The sequence below is a fragment of the Lagenorhynchus albirostris genome, chromosome 6, assembly GCF_949774975.1.
Source record: "Lagenorhynchus albirostris chromosome 6, mLagAlb1.1, whole genome shotgun sequence".
In the NCBI taxonomy this organism is placed as follows: domain Eukaryota; kingdom Metazoa; phylum Chordata; class Mammalia; order Artiodactyla; family Delphinidae; genus Lagenorhynchus; species Lagenorhynchus albirostris.
The window spans coordinates 30,724,485-30,745,060 of NC_083100.1; the positions used below are offsets into that span (position 1 = coordinate 30,724,485).

The following is a 20,576-nucleotide window of genomic DNA, read 5'->3' on the forward strand; positions in this document are numbered from 1 at the left end:
CCTCCTGGAAAATCTTCATCTCCTCATCCTTCAGAGATAGGATCTCTTTACAAAAAATAATTCATCCAGGCCACCACTGAGTCATAACTGGCCCAAGCCTTTTTTCTATTTACCAAAGAGTGAGAATTGATTCTCTTGGCAACTGCAAAGCCATCTAAACAAACTAGGTACATCACTGCTGACACCCTTAGTCATTTCTCAAGATGTGAGCCCTTTGGTCATCTACTCCTTCCTGTGCTGTAGCCTTACACCACTCTCTCCATCTCCCTGTGACTCACCGTCCCACTCTGCCCTCCAGCCCAGAATCCTCCACCTTGCCTCCTCGAATCTCCACTATCCTCCCATGGTTGACAAAATGCTGTTCACTTCCAACCCCTTCTCTGAAAATTCCCCTTCCTTTTAGCCTTCATTGAAATCTAGCTCTCCACCAAGAAATCTGCTTCTCCTGCAGCCCCTCTCATTTGAAGCTGTTCTTTCCCAGGGTTGGGAGGGGGCTCAGCTTATCTCCTTATTTCCTTATCTCCTTATTTCACATTTCCATGTTCAGGTACATTGTTTCTCTACCCTTATATAAAATCCTGACTCTTTCAGAGCTAACGCTATCCTGCCAACTTCCTTCTACTCCTCTTATCATTCCTTCTATCACCTTCACTCTCACATCATTAATACATGAACACTGCCACATAGCTTATGGGTTCCCTCTCTGCCTACTCTATTTTCATCTTATCACCGTTGTTATCAAAGGTACTTGCCTCAAGAAACCATTGGCCCAAGGAGGATAAGAGACACAGGCAGAAAACCTGGACCTGAACTACAGGTTAGAGCCAAGCCTGGCCAAACACTTCTGAGATCGGCAAGTCCCAGCCCACCTGAAGATACGTGATCAAGAAATAAGTGTTAACTGTTGGTTTTTTTACGTAGCATGGTTATAGCAAGAGTTGACTGATACACTGATAATCAAATTGGATCTTCTCTCTCACTTACCCACTAAGTTTGATTAAAAAACAAACAAACAACAAAATTGAAGGCTTTATTCTCTAAATACTTCATACTTTTCTTTCCTTAATTTCATCACTTAAATTTATGCCCACATCATCTCTTATCTGGACTATTGCAGTGGTCTTTTAACTATTCTTGCCTTTAAAAAAAAAAATCCTTTCAAGTCCCCACAACCAGAGTGGTATCACTAGACTATAAAACTGACCACTCCCCTCCTTTAATCTGTTTAGATTCTCTGAGCCTGTAGGATAAAATTCACATTCTTTCATTTGGTAGGCGTTCCCCATGATCTAATCTCTGCCTTCTTGCTTAACCTCCTAGCATGTCACTCTCCCCTTTGCACTCCTGCCATGTCGAATTGTTTACAGTTTCTGGAACACACCATGAAGTTTCATGTTTTCACAACTTTCCATGTGCCTGGAAAGTGTTAGCTCAGTGACCTTTTCTATTCCTCAAACTTCTATTTATCTTTCAGATGCTGCTATGGAAGCACTTCCTTTCTGACACATGTCACTTTGTATCTCCAGCGCTTAAAACTTAATACCTGTTACAGAGTGGGTATTTAATAGACATGAGTGGAACAGAAATAATTTTGAAAGTTGATTTATAAAAAAATGTAGTATCTATTTACTCATGAAATTTAGAAATGCACACACCTACACCACATTTGAATAGTAAATAAACTTATCTTATGATATATTTCTTTCTAATTTGATTTGATTCTTTGAAATTTAGAGGATAGCTTAATCACTAACATTTTGCAATATAGGAGACACTAAGGTTGCTTCATAATCAAGTTTCTATAGAAAGAATCCTAGATGTATCATTAAATTTTTTCTAATGAAAACATCCTGAATCCCATGGAAATGTAAATCAAGGCTGAAGCATGTGGGAAATGCATACTTTTTTTGTGTCTAAAGCTATAGTTATCCAACATAACACATGACAGAAGCTTGGAAAATACCCAATAAAAATGTTTGTCCAAATAGATAACCGTGCAGTATTACCTTAACCAACTGATGAGGAAAGAAACAGAGTTCAAATCCACTACCCACTTACTCTATGATTTTAGTTCCTCATCAACAGTAACAATGAAAAGTCCTAAAAAACAGTAATTCAATTAGAAGACTCAGATATGAAAAGTGATCATGGTTGGTGCTCCAAAAATTAAATGCATATTTTAACTTAGATATTCTATAAAAGTATGGAACACTAAGACTCAACAAAAGTTATAAAATGTCATTTAATAACCCATTACTCTTAAAGTGACTATCAAATCACCTTATGTTTTACCTTTTCTTTTGCAAAGATTCAGCAATTTCTTTAGCTACATTCGAACATTCTAGATTTGACGTTTACACACAATGCATCTCTTTATTTATTTATTTGGCGGCGCCGTGTAGCATGCAGGATCTTGTTCCCCGACCAGGGATCGAACCTGTGCCCCCGGCATTAGGAGCGCAGAGTCTTAACCACTGGACTGCCCGGGAAGTCCCTACACACAATGCACTTAAAGCAGAATGTATGTTCTGTCAAGTCAGCAACTTGCATACTAAGCTCTCAGCCTTTGCTGTAAGACACGTATCACATGCACATTTTCTATAACTTATGTATAATACGTGTACATCACATGCATATTTTTTTCATACATCTCTTGGCCCACACATTCACGTGCACATGCATGCAGAGAAACAAAGGCACAAATGATCAGATTTGATGTTCTTCTCCTGCTCACTGAATTACCATAGAGAAATTACACCTACTGTGTTCCTGGTTTAGCTAGTTGAGGTTATAAAAGGTAAGTAATGATTTATAGAATATCTTGATATGTGTGTCATGCCTTCCAACTAGACTGTGTCTTACTCCTACATTCTTCTCAGTTCCTGAGATTGTGAGATGCTAGGCACATGCTGGTGGAATATAAAGTGTCCAAACTCATTGGCTCTGCCACATCGCATCTGGGTTTCTATCCTAACCCTAAGAGTTATCAACTGGGAGAACAAGGACTTATGCCTTGAGCTTCAGCTTCTTCATTAGCAAAATGTGTTGAGATACCAACCGTACTTAGTGGCTGCAAGGCACCTCAGCTGGAGAGATGTCCCCCTAGATTGTTAATGGATACTTGCTCATTAATTGATAAACTCGTCTCAGAAAAGGTCTGGACTTACTGCCAACCATTACTTTTACAGACTTGCCTGTTTTACAGTTATATAGACAGGTGTTTGAGACTATAAGAAATTTAAGTAGAAATAGGAAAGCTTTCTAGTCCATTTTGCTAATTAATATGTCAGAGCTCATAAAGAAGGACTCATCATCCGCTTTCTTCAGTACTGCATCATCTTAAAGAGCTGGGTCAGCAAAGATCTCTGTAGACAGTCAATACATATTAAAACCATTCTAAGCAATAAATCAAAACAAAAAATATGACGGCATGTTTTAAAAAAGTCAAATTTATAAGTCCTTTCTGTCTGAATGCTGAGGGGCATTAAACTATTGGCTTAAGTGTCAGTTCAGTACATAGGGAAAAAAAGGACTCCTTCTTGGACATACTTTATGAGTCTGTGTATAGCTAAAATTAAAGCATAATGTAAAAAAAAAGGCTATGACAAATCTGATGTCATTTTTCTCTGGATTCTAATGTTTCCTCAGAATATTTGTCATTTTAAAAAATGGTTTTATTGTTTAAAATATACATTTTGCTGAAGTTATTTCCCCTGTGCATTGCTAGGATTTGAGTTTTGTCAGAATTCAATTAGTGAGATAGTTAGGGAAAAAGGTGAAAGACAGTTTTTTGGCTTTTCAAGGCTCTCTGAAACTTATGATTTTTTTTTTTTTAAAGGAGCCAAACAAAAAGCATTTTGCTCCTAACTTCTCTATGGTAGGTCTCACCATCCCATAAACATTAATACCTCTTATATGTGGAAGAGGACCCCATAAGATTATAAACAGGAGTACCAGCCTGCCATTTTCCTTGCCAAGGTATGAGATACAATGTACTGCCAGGCATAGCCCGTGAGATAGATTATTAGAGAAATCTCAAGAATACTGGATTGATTCCAGCAGAGGTGAGGGAATACTACATTTTGGGCCAAAAATGTTAGAAAGATTTATCTTACCTAAGACTTTGATTTGATCTGAGCTCTGAGGAATCAACCATTTAAAGAATAAGCCAAGGAAATGGTGCCAAAAATATTGTCACAAATTTGGGAAGTACCCAAGCCAGACCAACAGATGGAACTTGGCATGAAGTGGCTCTCTACACACTAAGTAGCTGACTCAGAAGAAATTTTAACTCAGATGAATTTATTAAAATGTTGAATATCATCCTAAATAAGAGGATGGATGATAGATTTAGGTCAGCACATAAAATTTAATTTAACTTCCTGATGGTCTTGGATAGTGGGAAAGGGGCCCACATTTCCATGATTAAAAAGAGACAGAGGGAGATACACTTTCTTCTTAGCAAAAGAGATACCACTTTTTCACCTGAAAATTCTGGAGAAAGGATTTGGGGACGAGAAAGGTGAAACAAAAAAGAAGCTGACATTGGCGAGATAAGTATGAATGATCAGGGCACGCTGCACATTACAATCCAAACTGGCACTTGCTTAGTGGTCTAGACTGTAGCAGATGGAGACTATAGTTCTATATTAGGTGAATGTTAAAAATGACTGAACAGGTTGCCAGAATCAAAAGGACCCTTAATTCTCTTTCACTGTAGTCACTACCAAAGCCTAATAGGAAAATGCTCTACCCAGTGTAGCCCACACAAGGAGCTGCACTTCATGGGAGGGATGGGTTCTTGAGGAGCATTATAATTCAAGACCTTAATAGCATCTTTTTCTTTCATGCTGCTTTTTATTTTCTCAGTACTGTCTCTAACGTTTTATAGAGTGCTCTCATTTAAGTCTAGAGCTCACAATTTGAGGTGACTGGTTAGCCCTCTTCACTGTGTTTTATCGTATGCCACTTTGGCTCCAAAGTTATCAACTTTCTGGCTGTTTTCAGCGTTTGCCCCGGTTCCACAAAAAGCCAATGAAAAATTTGATGATGTTGTGATAGAATATAAAAGTACTTAAAATATAAGAATAGTGAATATTGTAATAATAGTTCATTAGTAACAAAAATCTTATTTAAAACATCTGATGTATTTCAACAGTTTGATTCATGGGATATGAAGACCATTAGTATTATTTCTATTACCAGCTAAAATAACTCTGCCATGTGAACCTTACAGTTAACCTGACTGACAGCTTTAAAATTATGCCATTTTTAACATTTTTCTTTTAATTTGGAAGATTATTTCAATTTTTATGTTTAGAGTACTTCTTTCCTAATATCTTTATTTCACACTACATAAAAACATATCATTAAAATTTACCTAAAATACTATACCAATATACCAAGATAATGTTTGCCTTTAAAAAGAGTGACAATAATTTTTGCTTACTGGCTAACAGTAATTTGTTTGGAAATGAAGTAAGATTAGAGTAAGATTTGATTTCCCAGAAAAAGCCAGAAAGTTTATTATTTGTTTTCAAAAAGCAAATTGATACACATTCTAAAAAAAATGCTTCTACTTCTTACCTTGAAGCCCATCCCAGTATGTAAATAGGTTTTTATCTTCAAGTATTCATATGTGTAAGAGAGCTAAGGACAAGAAGTACCAGGCATGGGAACAAGCAGCGTGTGGCAATTTATCACTCCCTCAGAAATCTTTTCTTTCACAGTGATCTAACCTCTTAGGCTCTTTATTAGGAGGGGCAGAAAAGAAAACATCTAAGAGTTGTGAACTAGACCTTCCCTGCTGTTATCACTAGCGAATCTGGAGAAAGAAGAAAAGGAAAAACAATCATAATCTTGTCCTGGAACATGACGGAAGTAATGAGGCATCAAGGCCACTTACTGCTGAGAACATAATTGGCCCATAAACACAGGAGATGCTTGGTGATGGGAACGACTTCTTTGTTTCAGAAACGAAGGGATGCCAACAAATCATAACCCTCCTGTTGTTTGGAGTGGCATTTCTAAGAGTAAAATGGATAGTTTCCCCCCAAATAATGCACCCTTACAAGAAAAGGATTACTGCTGTATTTACTAGCTTAGTAGCTTTAAGTGTTTTCAACTAATGTGAATAAATGATGCTGAAGAAAGGGCAAAGGAACAGAAGGTAGGTCATTTGGCAATGAAGGAAAAGCTTGGATTTTAGACCTGAAGGTATATCACACAAAACAGAGAAAGAGCCTAGAGACCCTCAGAGTCCTGGTGGACTTCCTAGGGCACCTCCAGGGAGCTCATTCATGAGTCTAAAGAAAGAGAATACAGTCATCTCAGGCCCAATCCCCTGTGATGACAGGCAAAAAAATGATTCTTTTTTGAGAAGGAAGAAAAGGCCACGTTTTTCTTTTTCTGGAATTCTTTGTCCTGTCACTTTAATGTGAGAGTCATCATGGAAAATAATTTCAAACTTTCTTGGGTTTTCTTTGTAATTTTTTGTTATTCTAAGTGTTCAGCTGGCATACAGGTTAAAGATTTGGGGTTTTATAATTATTTTTTTGGAAACCTTTCTTCCTCCTTCTCAAACATTTCAGTCAGCATACATTATGCCACTATACAACACATGGCCAAGCAATAATTCACCTTTGTGGAAGTCAGAGACATCTCGTGTATTAATTAGCAAGTCTTTAAGTGATGAGAGGATGGAAACAGGTTCCATCTGCTACTCAAACACAGCCAGAGATTTCCAGGAAGGAGAATATAAAGTCAGTTACAAGGAATTTCTTACCCGATTTGTGTCCAGCCAATGAATGGACTTTGCTTTCATCTGGCACTGCAAAGAAATTAAAGAGACAAGGATCAGACCTGCTTGTAAATCAGCCATTTTTCGAACAATAAATTAATATAGATTTGTAATAAGTGAAATCTTTTACTGGCAAAGATTTGAGAAAACATCTTCCCCAGCCTGCCTGGGGCACCTCAATTCTATTAATTTAAAGACAGTTATGAAGAAATATATGTACATTAAACCTTCTGTGAATAGAATTTCATTCTTTTAAAAGTTTCTAGGGCTTCCCTGGTGGCGCAGTGGTTGGGAGTCCGCCTGCTGATGCAGGGGACACGGGTTCATGCCCTGGTCTGGGAGGATCCCACATGCCACGGAACGGCTGGGCCTGTGAGCCATGGCCGCTGAGCCTGTGCATCCAGAGCCTGTGCTCCACAACGGGAGAGACCCGCGTACCGCAAAAAAAAAAAAAAAAAAAAAAAAAAAAATTCTGATACTTTCAGTTCTTTTAACTGGGCTGTTGTTTCTGTATCCACAAAAACAGAAAAACTCAAGAATCTAGAGCTGTATAATATATAATAAAACTCTTTGAGCATGACAGCAATATATCTAATCCCCAAGGATCAGACTTCTATATCTGGACAAAATGGAGCAAAAGGGAACAAACTTATAAGTCCTCCTGAAAAAAAATTTCTAAAATAGACAAAACACGAAACAATGGCATTCAAGAGATCAGACATCAGGCAACAGAGGACAGTGACCCTTGAGAGGTGGAAAACAGGTGGGGTGACTCCTGCCATTGCTCCAGCTTACTGTCTAGAACAAGTTTCCAGGTTGTGGTGCAGGAAGGGGAACACGGGCAGAGCCCAGGGATATTCCAGCCTGAGGACATGAAGCTGGAGGCCCAGGGAAACCAAGGCAGACAGAGTTTAGGTCAGAGAATTGGAGAGAAGAGAAGTATACAGAAATCTTTCTGAGATCTGCAAAGGATCCCCTCAGGTATTTCATTAATTGCTGATGATCACATGCATGTGAGGAAACTACCCAAGACCTGGGACAGAACCGCCCCAAAGGGGAAAGAGCACAGTGTCCAAAGTTTACACAAGGTTGGGAATAAAGTTCCTATTCCCAATACCCAGAGTGAAAAACTTCAAAATTCAGGGGCATCCATTAGATAGGAAGAAGAATCTTGCTTCAGCAGTGGATAAAATTTTAGATGAACACAGCTCTGATGAAATGGATATGATTTTGAAAGCCACAAATTACCAAGGCTTATATAGGAAGAAGGAGATAATCTAACAGCCCTATAGTTTGTTTTTTAATCGATTTGTATTGAAAGTTAAAAACCTTCCCAGAAAGAAAACTCTAAACCCAGCTGATTTCCTGATGAATTCTACCAAACATTTAAGGAAGAAATAATACCAGTTCTACAGAAATTCTTTCAGAAAATTTAGAGGAGGGAATATTTCCCAACTCATTCTATGAGGCTACCATTACCTTGATGTTAATATCAAGCAAAGACGTTATATGAAAGCTACTAACCAATATCTCTCATGAACAAAGAGGCCAAGTTCTAAATCCTTAAGCAACTCTGCATGGATTATCACTTCAATATTCAACAACAGCTGTTCAATATTCACCATATACATATAACTGATTCATTTTGTTGTGAAGCTGAAACTAACATACCATTGTAAAGCAATTATACTCCAATAAAGATGTTAAAATTAAAAAGTATTCACCATATGTCATTGTCTACATTAGTCTCTAAAACTCTGGTGGCTCACGGGTAGAAGCAAGGTGAGTGGAACTCTGCCAACAAGGAGGACCTCTTCCATTTTCCCAAATGTGAGATTGGTCTCAGAGTAATAAGCTCCTCCCTCCTTTACCTACAACATTCAGTCATATATCATTGACCCAGTTATTATACAAAAATCTTCCTAAGTCTTCCCGCACCCACCTAGCACTCCTTTCCTAAGCTATTTCTTTATTTTCTAGACAAGAGCACTACATGTTTGTGATTTTCCTGGTATTAACTGCTTAAAAATCTTGTTGGACTTTTCTTCGTGTTTCCAGTTGGAGATGTCAATCCATATGTATCAGCCTCCAATTGTGGGCCAAATTCTGTCTTTCCCAGGTCTGAAAAAATATACAGTGGAATCTATAGTACAAATGAAAAAATATTGGAAAACAATGATGGTGACTAAAAAAATAATACTAGAAGCTAATACTGAGCACTTGTAATATACAAGTTCTACCCTATACTCTTTATAGCTATTAATTCATTTAATGCTCACAGTAACCTGTAAAGATAGCTATTATTATCTTTACAGATAAAGAAACTGCAGCATATCTTGTAAGCGGAGGAGCCAGAGCTTAAACATGGCACTTTTAATCACTCTACTATACTTGTGATGAATCATAGAAGAGCTGTTATATTTTTCAGATTATTGATAACATGAATTAAATGTAAGAAAACACTTGACAAACACCCATATGTTAGAACACTATTACCCTTTTAATTTGAATATGTTATTAATAGAAACCTTTCTATGTTGACCAATATGAACAAGTGTTAGCTATAAATTTGTTTAACATGTTCAGAAATCTACAGTTCTAATAGGTTCAAGCTGAAATAATTCATCCCCATTACACAGATAAGAAATCATCTGTCTGAGTTAAAATCTTGACTTAGATACTTACTGGTTACCTGCAATTTACTTTAACTTTCTGTGACTCAATCTCATCATATATAAAATGAGGTTGATATTGCTTTCCCCGTAGGTTTAGAGTGAAGATTATTTGTGTAAGTTTATGCAAAATACTTAGAAGATCACATAGTAAGTGCTTAATAAATATTAGTTATTAGATCATTAATGATAAACTAAATAGAGTTAATTTACATTAGATGTTACAGAATAACATGATAGCCAATAATGGGACAGATGTGGATTGAATTCAAGATTTACCAGGCAAGTTACTAAGCTCCTTTAAACCTTAGTTTCCCCATGTGAAAAATGAGATACAAACACTGTACAAGGAGTTGTGAGAACTGAATGAAATAAATTTTAAAAAGCACTTGGCACAGTTCCAGGTACATGTTTCTCAATAAATGAAAACTTTTGATAAATGGAAACTGAGAGCGGTAAATGTTGTGAATTTAATGATGGCGGTGGTGCTTATGATTTCACTTGCCTAGGATTATAAAGGAATAGGCAGAGCACAAGGTACTTTCAATTGCTATCTCATGGATAATCCAATACCCACAGCAGGTTTTACCTCCCGGTTTACATGGCTCCCAGTTCATCTTGTAGTGGAAGAAAGGCAAAGGAAATATGGTATTCAGATTACATACATGATTTTATTTTGTGCAGTTATTCTGAAAAAGGAATTCACACAAGGGTAGGATCTTATTTTTTGTTTTTGTCTTTTTTTTTTTTTTTTTAAACAGACATAAGTTATCCCATTAAATCTAAGTCAATTTAAGTACTACAAATTCCCTTGCCATGTTAGGTTGAACATGGTAACTTAACTTTTTGGCTGAATATTATCTACTATTTTTAGTAGGAATACTAATTATTTTAATTGACAATTTGAAATTCTTTAGAACACTACCAAACTATTACAATAAACAGTGTAGAACATCCAAATGGGTGATGGGCATAAAAATTAGGGGTCTTTCTCCAAAATATTCACTGACACAGATGTCTATCTTGAGGACAGAAGATAAATGAATAAACATCATAGAAAATAGAGGGAACTGTAATGACTTAATTAATAGAATACATTTTACTTAAAAGGTTAAATTGGGAACAATCATCTTTTATGCACATGCTTAGTGCTGGGAAGTGATTTAAATAACAGTAGCAAGTGAGAAAATGAGGTAAAATTATACACACCACCAAGCTTTTTAAAAATATGACAAGTGTTATAATTAATACTCAACTTCTTTTATAACTCACATTACCTTAAAGCTACTATAAAGTTTCCTCTCAGGGCTGGCGCTTAAGTCTAGTCATTTCCTGCATATTATTTAGATAGCACAGCAGTTGCAACAGTAGCAATATTAATATGATAGCTATGTCATTTTAAACAAAGAGCTTATTTACAAGAGGTTGAAAATGAGTGAGCCCGGTGTGAGAAAGGTCTATCATTCCAAAATGGTAAGTAAGGTACCAAAAGTGTCAAGTAAGAGAGGGTTGATGGAGCAGAAACCAAAATTTCTGGTTCTGGTTCTAATGACAGATTGTTTTCTCTTCCTTTCTTTCTTCTCCCCACCTCTCCCTCCCTCTCCCCTTTCCTCCTCCCTCCCTCCCTCCCCCCTCCCTTCCTTCCCTCTTCCCTTTCTACCTACCTACCTACCTACCTTCCTTCCTTCCTTCCTTCCTTCTTCCTTCCTTCCTTCCTTCCAGTTTCTAGAGCATATTATATTCCCTTTCTTATCCTTCAGTTTCCAAAGATTGGTACTATTTGCTCTTGATTACTTTAAAGAGTTATTATAGTAATTGAAGAGGTATTAGGGAAATGTTGAGTCCTTCTGAAGATGAAATTCACAGACATTTTTTATTACATTCTTAGAGGGCACTGTGGACTTGTCCCTCCTGAGATTTCTCTAGATTTATTTAGATAATGGGATTTCTATTAAGCTCCTGCTTCCTGGCATTCAACTCAAGATCAATGGACACTATTTGATTTAATTACTATAAGGTTTTTCGTAAGGAGGACACTCTTTGGTTTGGATGTTTGTTAATTTCCTGCTTCGTCCTCTGGTTCAGGAAAACTTGCTCAGGAAACACAGCACCCTGTGGGCCTATGTTTCCAGTTATTTTGGTTGTAGACCTTTGAAGTTAATCAAAGGTCTACGAACTACCCAACACTAGTGGAAACTTTTTAAAAGGTGTGGATAAACACACAGTGTCTTTTGGCTTAATTTCAACGAGGTTCATTGTTAGAGTTGAGAGAAACCATAAAGAAAGAAAATACGGGAAGAAAATCTGTGAAAAATATGGTACTCTGAGAACTTATTAGTGGCAGACATTAAAGTGCATATACTACTTACATATATTGGCTTCCTGGTAGGATATATTTATATTAATATAGTGATCACTTAAAGGTTTTATTCTTTTGTCAAGCCTTCTTATACTCTTCAAATGCATTCTCACTGGGGGAAAATAATCCCCTTGCTTATTGATAGCATTTGATATGAATTTTACAAGTGATTATTAGGGACTTCACTTGCTTAATAAAACTTTGAAGAACAGTGGCAGATTTGGTGAGTTAATGGGCCCCATAGGCTCTTCTTATGCTGACAGAAGATGGTATATTGCTAACATGCACAAATCTCTTCAGATAAAAATTGCCAGGCAGTTATTCTTTTTGAGAATGCCAACACTACGTGACGAATGGGGAATATGCAAATGTGTTCAGATTCCCACTACTTCATATTGAGATACTCTGATGCAAAGCAGCATTCTAAAACATGATGCAATGCTGGTCTTTCACATAGACAGCTCTATCTCATTTAACTTCTGATTTTCCTGTCTTTGGCATGATAGAGACTGCAGTTTTGAAGATGATGATTGGCACAATAAAAATCTATCTTCTAATGAGGCCATAAACACTTCTCTTTGGATAGTTTACTAGGAAACTAAATATCAAATAATTCCTTAATGCTTAATAAACTTGTTTCTAAAAGTTGTTCCTTCAGAATTTAAAAAAAATTGATGTACTTGCCAATAGTAAGAATCAATTTTCTTCTCTTTTAGCAGATCAGTTTCCATACCACTGATTGATTTCCAGAATTTCTAAGGAACACAAACCTGTTTCAAGTTGTAAATTAAGTTCCTGCCTTAGCAACCATGAACTATTACTGCATTAATTTATAGTGTTTTCTTATGTCAGTGACTATTTGGCATACTGCTACTCCTTAGGGAGACTTTTTGAGTTTTCAGCACTATAAATTCTTATGTGTTGAAAAATTCTTCCATCTCTTGGAAAAAAAGCGAAATACAAAAACAAAATAAGGCTTTTGCTGAAAAAGGGGCTAGGTGATCAGTACAATATAATGACATAAATGTTTATCTCACCATCTCCCCCAAAGCACCCTGTTCATCCCTGGACGTGTTGCTGCTCTGACAATACGCTAATCAGAACAGCTGAAGTTTTCTTCTAATGTTACAGAGCATCTTCCAGCCAGGCTGCCACAGGACAAAAATGAGGGACCCATTCCCTCATCATTATCCAACTATTCATATGTTCACAGCTTTTCAGTGATATCCTCAGAATTCCTTTTTTTTTTTTTGGCCACGCAGCATCTTTTTTCCCAGACCAGGGATCGAACCTGGGCCCCTTGCAGTGGAAGCACAGAGTCCTAACCACTAGACCACCAGGGAATTCCCTTTCTTTCTCCATGAATCTTAGGAGAGCTTCAATCTAAAGTTAGGAAAATCCAATACTTTCCTTATGTTCTTATACTATTGTCTTTATCTCATTAAAAAGCATTGGAAAACCCAAAACATGCCTTCATAAATTCATTGATTCATTTGTCTTGAATCTACTCAATAAGCACTTTCTTTCTGAAAAGAATCAGACACTCAAGCCTGGGGTTTAATGAGGAGATACAAATAAATAATGTATTGATACAATGTAATGTAATAAATAGTATAATAAAGGAAGAAGGATATGTGTTAGGGATATAGTAGACAGTCACACAGACACGAGGATTCACAAAAATAATAAAGGTTTCTGGTGACTGAGTACTTGAACCAATACACCTGGGACACTTTTTGTTCATGGCAAGGGAGCAGCATTGTAAGAGTGAAAGAGCTCAAGCTTAGCTGTTACAGGGACCTGGATTCTGATACTAATTCCATGTGTGACCATGGACTAATTACTTAGTCTTTTTCAATCTTACTGAACTTATTTGTAAAAATGTAGATAATGCCCCCTATCACAGAGTATGAGACAACCTAGAGGATATAAAAACTTATCTTGGAATCTAGCAGAAGCAAGTGCTTAAAGATGGATTATACCTGCCTTTCACACACCACCGCTTCTGCTAGGTGCTCTGCACTCTATCACATCAGAAGTATGTTTTTGAACAGACCGTGCAACTTCATGCATCTGTACAATAGTATACACATAGCACATGGAATTTCTTCTGACTTACAATGAAAATTCATCCATTCTCCTGCTAGGCAAACATGCTTTAAGACCCCATTCAAATGTCATCTTCTCCAGGTCATCTTCTCATGTCTCCAGGCTGAGCTTCAGGACCAAAGTAATTTGTAAATATCTCAATTATTTGTGTATGGGTCTGTTTCACATTAAACACGAGCACCTTAAGGAACGGATATGTCTTGTTTTTCCTTGTTAGCCTGGAATCATGCCCACCCCCTCGTAAGTACTCATTAATGTTTGCTGAGTGAATGAATGCAACATTTGAATGAGTAAAGAAAGGAAGCAGCAATTTGGATACATCCATTCAGCAAAATGTTCTAGACCAATGAATGTGAAAGATATTCATTGTGGCATACATATGGTTCTATGAATGTTGTAACAAAAATGTGTATAAACCTAGTAAAATTCTTGTGGTGCAATTTGCAGATACTCTCCTGGCAAGGAAAGGGTGACTGGAAGAAGGTGACTGGAATTCGAACCTGGGATAGGTCTAAATAAAGACCACAACATGGTAGAACTGTTCGTTACAAATATAAACTCACTTATATTTTGAGTAGTGAACTGTAGAAAAAAATATAATTGGTAGTCTAGTCACAACTCACTGTGTATCTCTAATAAGTAGGTTATTAGTGTTTATGAATTTACTTTTGGGCTTGCTGGCACCCATCTCACTGTTGTTCCCCATATGGTAATGACACTTGAAAGAGCAACTCATTCTGTGTACAGAAAATATCACATTACATTAACAACAATACTGAATACTTGGTACAGAGGGTACTTCTTTCAGTACACAAATGTTATGAGTTTTCAAAGCTGTAAATAGATGCCTTTTTTTTACATCACCATTTCAGACAAAAACAAAAAGAAAACCCACTAACTTTAAAAACTGCTGCTACAAAGTACTGAAACATTAAAATATTTATAACATATGTGTAAGATATAACAGACAAAAGTAAAGCAAACACTGTGTATCAACCAATGGGTTTGAGAAAAGAATATAAGTTTACTCAATTTCATTCCTTTCCCTCCTTACTCAGAGGTAACCACAATCCTGAATTTTGTACTGTATCATTTTCTTGCTTTTCTTTAAAATTTTACCACAAATTTGTCCCCAAATAACATTTTTAAAATTTGTATCTTTCATTAAATGATATTGGATTTTGTCACATACTTTGCTGTGTATACTGATGTGATCATACAGTTTTTATTTTTCAGTCTGTTAATATGTGACTTACAAATGTTTGATTGATTTCAAATTTTAAACCAATTTTGCATTCCCAGGACAAACTCTGCTTGGTCATAATCTTTTTTATACATAGTTGAGTTCAACTTGCTAAATTTTTAAAAAGAATTTTATACCAATTTATGAAGAATTGCAATCTAAAGTTTTCTTTCTTCTATGTCCTTGTCTGGCTTTGGTGTCATAGTAATGCCAGCTTCATAGAATGAGTTGGGGAAGCATTCCGTCCTCTTTATTTATCTGGAAGTGTTTCTGTAGAATTCCTATTATTTCCTCCTATAGAATTCACCAATAAAGCCATTTGGACCTAGAGTTTTCTTTGTGGGAAAGTATTTCACTATAATTAAATTTCTTTAATAGCTATAGGGATATTCCGACTATTTCCCCTTGGATGAGTTCGTCTGTCTCTCGCAAGTTTTGTCCATTTAAGTTGTCAAATTTATTGTTCATGATATTGCCTTAAAATTCTTTTAATATTTGTAGAATTTATAGTGATGTCCCCTCTCTCAATCCTAACAATGTTCATGTATCTTGTCTTATTTTATTTTGATCAGTCTGGTTAGTGGTTTATCATTTTTATTGACCTTCTTAAAAAACTAGATCTTAATTTAATTTCTCAAATTTTTTCTATCGATTTGTATTCTGTTTTTTATTATTTCCCTTCTACTGCTTAATTTGGGTTCCATTTTATTGAACCCTCTTTATTTTCTTAACATGAAACCTGGCTGAGGTCATTGATTTGAGAACTTTCTCCTTTCTCTAATATAGTTTAATTCTATAAATCATTCTCTTACTGGCATCCCACAATGTTTTTTCATCACACAAATGTTGATATGTACTGTTTTCATTTTCATTCAATTAAAATACTTCCTAATTTCCCTCTTAGTATTTTCCTGATCCATGTGTTATTGAGAAGTTCTTTATTTTCCAAATATTTGTAGGTTTGCCAGCGTTCTGTTTTTGAATTTCATTTTAATTCCACTGTAGTAAGAGGGAATATAAGTTGCATGACTTGAATTCTTTAAACATTTTTTTGTGTGTTCAGGAATTCATTGAGATACCTGGATCTGGCTTTCTAGATTTCATTAAATTTGGAAAATTTGTGGCCACTATTTCTTCATATATTTTTTCTCTGTTCACCCTTCTCTCTCATTTGAGCAATCCAATCACACATACTTTAGGCCACCTTGAAGCTGCTCCTCAGGTCACTGTTCTTTGCTCATTTCTGTGTCTTTTTTCTTGCTGTGTTTCAGTTTGTAATGTTCTACTGCTGTGTATTCACATTCACTTATCTTGTTTTCTGCTATTGTCTAATCTGCTATTAATTCCATCCAGTGTATTTTTCATCTCAGACATTCAACTTTTCATTTCCAGAGGACAGATTTTTTTACATCTTCCATACCTCCACTTAACATGTTTAATTTTCTTCTAGGCTTTTGAATATTTGGAATACAAACATAATAATTTTTTAATGTGTTTGTCTGCTAATTCTAATGTCTGTACCACTTCTAGTTTTAATGATTGATTTTTCTCATTATGTGTCATATTTCCATACTTCTTGGCAAGCATGATAATCTTTTATTGGGTGCTAGATACTGTGAATTTTACCCTTGTTGGGTGCTCAGTATTTTTACATTCTTATAAATATTTTTTCTCTCTTCGGGATATAGTTGAGTTACTTAAAAAGATTTAATCCTTTTGGGCTTTGCTTTTAAGATGTGTCAGTCAGGACTACAGCAGCATTTACCTTAGGCTGATGATGCCCTACTGCAGAAGAAGTGCCTTTATGCACACCTTATCCAACGTCCTGTGGATTTTAAGGTTTTCGCAATCTTGTTGGTGGGAACAGGTACCATTCCTAGTCCTGTGTGAGCTCTGGGTACTGTTTCCTGGATCCTTTCGGGACTTATTTTCTCAGCCTTGGTAGTTTCCTCATATACATGCTCTGATCAGCGCTCTGTGTATAATACCCAAGAGAGATTCTCTATATAGTTCTGGAGTTCACTCTCTATGCAGATCTCTCTTCGCTGGTACTCTCCAAACTCTAACCATCTTGCTTTCCCTGGAGTCTCAGCCCTATCTCCTTAATTCAGGTATTTAAAAATGTAATGTGAATCTTGTAACAAGTTTCACAATACGGTACTATTTAATTTCTCTGAAATACGTTGCAAGATAATTCTAATATTTAATAAATTAAAATATCTTGTCCTTATAACCACAGCTTCCTAAATCACAGAACCAGTGGCCCTAAGACTACTTGAGTAACTATAACCCAAAGTGTAATGGGGAGAACACTGAGCTAACAATGTGATCAGTGACTGAGGATATTCTTTGAAAGTCTCATTACCTGCTTGCCACCTACATAAGGATATGATGAAATCAATTCTGAGAATAAGCAATTAAAAATTTTGTTTGGAATACAGGACCACAAAGAGAATGCAGCTAAGCTGGTGGACTGAAAGGAAACCATGTCTAGGCCCAGGGCTATTCCTGTCCTGACAGCACACATGCTACCTTCATGAGCAGGTCACATGACTTTCTTCCAAGTGTCCTCATAACCAGACCCAAGGCTTCTTCCATCCCATGACTGAACTTTGGCAAATGCCTCCAACTTGCTCTTGACCTCCCTCCACCTGCTCACCTCTACATCTTATTTACCATATTCCGATTAATCTATGCTAAACATCACTTCCATCATTTCTCTAACCTACTCAAAAACCTTCACTAAATTCACCTGCTTAGAAAATAGTTTCCTTAGTCTTTTATTTAAGGTTTGAACCCTTTTTACCTTTCTCCCTATATTTTCCTCTATTTACCTGTTATTGAAGTTATTTACAGTGATTTCTTGTTTCTTCCTATTTGTCTTTATCCTTAATAGAAATGCCTCAAACCTCTCATATAAAAATACTATATTTCTCCTGGGCCCAGCTCTCCACTATAACCTCCTCTTTGTAGAATACTCTATTTCTGTCTCCCCCAGAACACTTTAGGTTTGCCTCCAAGCAAATATACCACTTTTTATCCTATGTTATGTTGATTTGTGGGAAACTTCAATGAAGGCAAAGATAGTATTTTATTCATCTTCACATCATAAACAGTTACAGATTACAAATGCCCTCAGGTTAGTTGTATGGAGTCTCTCTCTCTCTTTTTTTAAATCTATGACAGGGAAAAGACTGTGAGATCCCTCCCAGGAAACTTCTTTCTCGGTGAATTCTTTGGATCTACCCAAGGGTTGGACTATTTCCAGTACTTAGACTATGAAGACTCTCATGTTTCCTAGGCCCTTGGTAAGTATTTCCGTTATCAGCAAGAAATCAATATTGATTAAACCACGGGGGAAAAAAGGGCAGAGGCTACCCTATAAGTCACACAACAAATGGCCATTATTCACTATGAACCAGTGAAACAACACATCTCTCATCCCACTATTTACAATGTATATTTCCATAGAGTGAGTCTCTCTTTAACAGGAATAAGGAGGAAGGAAACGAAAACTTACTACCAACTTACACGTGTCACAAATCATGCTAAGCATTTTAATATATGTTATCCCATTCAGTCCTCACAAAAGCTCTGTGAACACTATTACTTTCACTTTACAGAGGAGGGAGCTGAGGCTCAGAAGCGTTGTGTCATTAAGTTAGCAAGTGGGATGGGATAGCTGGGAACTGAAGAGTTCCCAACTTCAAAGTATACATTCCTTCTATTATATGAGTCCAAGTGGTAGGACTTTGCTAATAGCTTTACCATCAAGAACTATACATTTCACTAGTCACCACTACCTCCTAAAGTAGAATTTCATAACCATGTGAAAGTGCAAACAGTGTCTCTTAAAAATGGTTGTTGATGGTCTCAGAAGTAAGAAATAGGGTTGTCATAAGTTGTCTTGAGCCTCATACACCTGGAAATTGTTACCAAGGGGAGGCATTGACTATTGTTCAGACGATGTCAGAGCAGGGGAGAAAGAGAAAAATCCAAGTGACATCACAGAGAATTTATTGCTCGAACATAGGAATGAAGCAACAGAGAGAACCACAAATGAATCCAGTGTGTGGTCTTGGGACTGAGGGCCACCATTATTAGAAGTTAGAGGGAAAAAATGGTGTAGGATCAGGTCAATAGTCTCAACAGAGTAGAAGCAGCATGGCGTGCCTGGGGACTCACATCTTTCTTTTTCATCCCCTGCCAACTTTTTGATGCAACCTAAGACAGTATTAGATTTTGGCAGCCAAACTGGCCTATTGTTGGCTCGTCAAGTGTACCGTCAACGAAAATCCTGAAGTCCTTTTTATATTAACTGCTTTAAGCCAGGTCTCTGTCCAACCAATGTCCGTGGAGATCCAGTGCTATGACAGTCATCATGCTGGGCACGGGGATTGTGGAAGTGAACAAGACAGTCTCGAGCCGTGCACCAGCAGGGTTTCTATCACACAACTAACCACAAATAGTGAGAGGACTATTAGCAAACCTTCCTGATCAGAGCCACCTTCAGCTGTTCACTTTGACAGATGTGATAAGCCCCTGACTCATCTTTGGGATTCTGCGCTTACTCCTTATAGCCTACTTTCCACACAGGCGCTACCGTAATCCTTTTAAAACAAAAAACAAAACAAAAATCTTACCGTGACAGTCTCTTGACTCAAAGCCTACCAATAGCTTCCAATCACATTTAGAAGAAAATCTAAAAACTTACTAGAGTCTCCAAGCCCTGGTCCCTGGGGGACTTTCCAACTTGTTCTGCATGGCTCTCCCTTTGCTCAGCGTACTTCACCCATCCTGGACTCATTGCAGTTCCCCAAACATGCCAAGTACGACCCTCTTTAGGGTTCTGGGACACACTCTTCCCCCACGTAGTTCATGGCTCTCCTTCATTCACATCTTCACAGGTATCAGATCATCACAGAGGTCCTGCCGGACCACCTTACCTAAAGTAAGGCCTTCCACCCACAAGTCTGTTACTATCTCCTCCTCCTGCTTCATTTTTTCTACAAAGCATTCATCACTGACATCTTCTCCATTAGAACATAAGCTCTATGTGGATGTGGGCTTTGCTTTGTTCACCGTTTTGTCTCCAGGGTCTAGAACAGTGCCTGGTACATGGTAGGTACTCAATAAATACATGGAACGAAACAAGGATGCTCAGGGAACTGGGAAGATAGGTAATACAGAGACTAGACCTAGTTTATGGATTGGGCCTTCCTGATGGCTTTAAGTTGAGACCTGGAGATGTAGAGGGAAGGGTGAAGTTGATTTCTGGACAGAGGAAACATGACAGCCCCAAAACAGGTCCCACACACAGAATCTAAAAATCCTTTGTACAGTAGAAGTGCTCAGCATGAGCGCGTGACTGGTGAGAGACCGAATGGGGGAGAA

The 20,576-nt window shown here is 37.1% G+C and overlaps 1 protein-coding gene across 3 annotated transcripts in view; it reads right to left on the reverse strand.

The window, feature by feature from the left end:
* Positions 1–20,576, reverse strand: part of PARD3B (par-3 family cell polarity regulator beta) — a 1,039,317-nt gene that overhangs the window by 382,737 nt on the left and 636,004 nt on the right. For all 3 annotated transcript variants that reach the window (XM_060152240.1, XM_060152239.1, XM_060152238.1), the window contains exon 16: positions 6,785–6,829. In XM_060152240.1, coding sequence (XP_060008223.1) covers positions 6,785–6,829 — 45 coding nt within the window. The remainder of the gene's footprint in view (positions 1–6,784; positions 6,830–20,576) is intronic.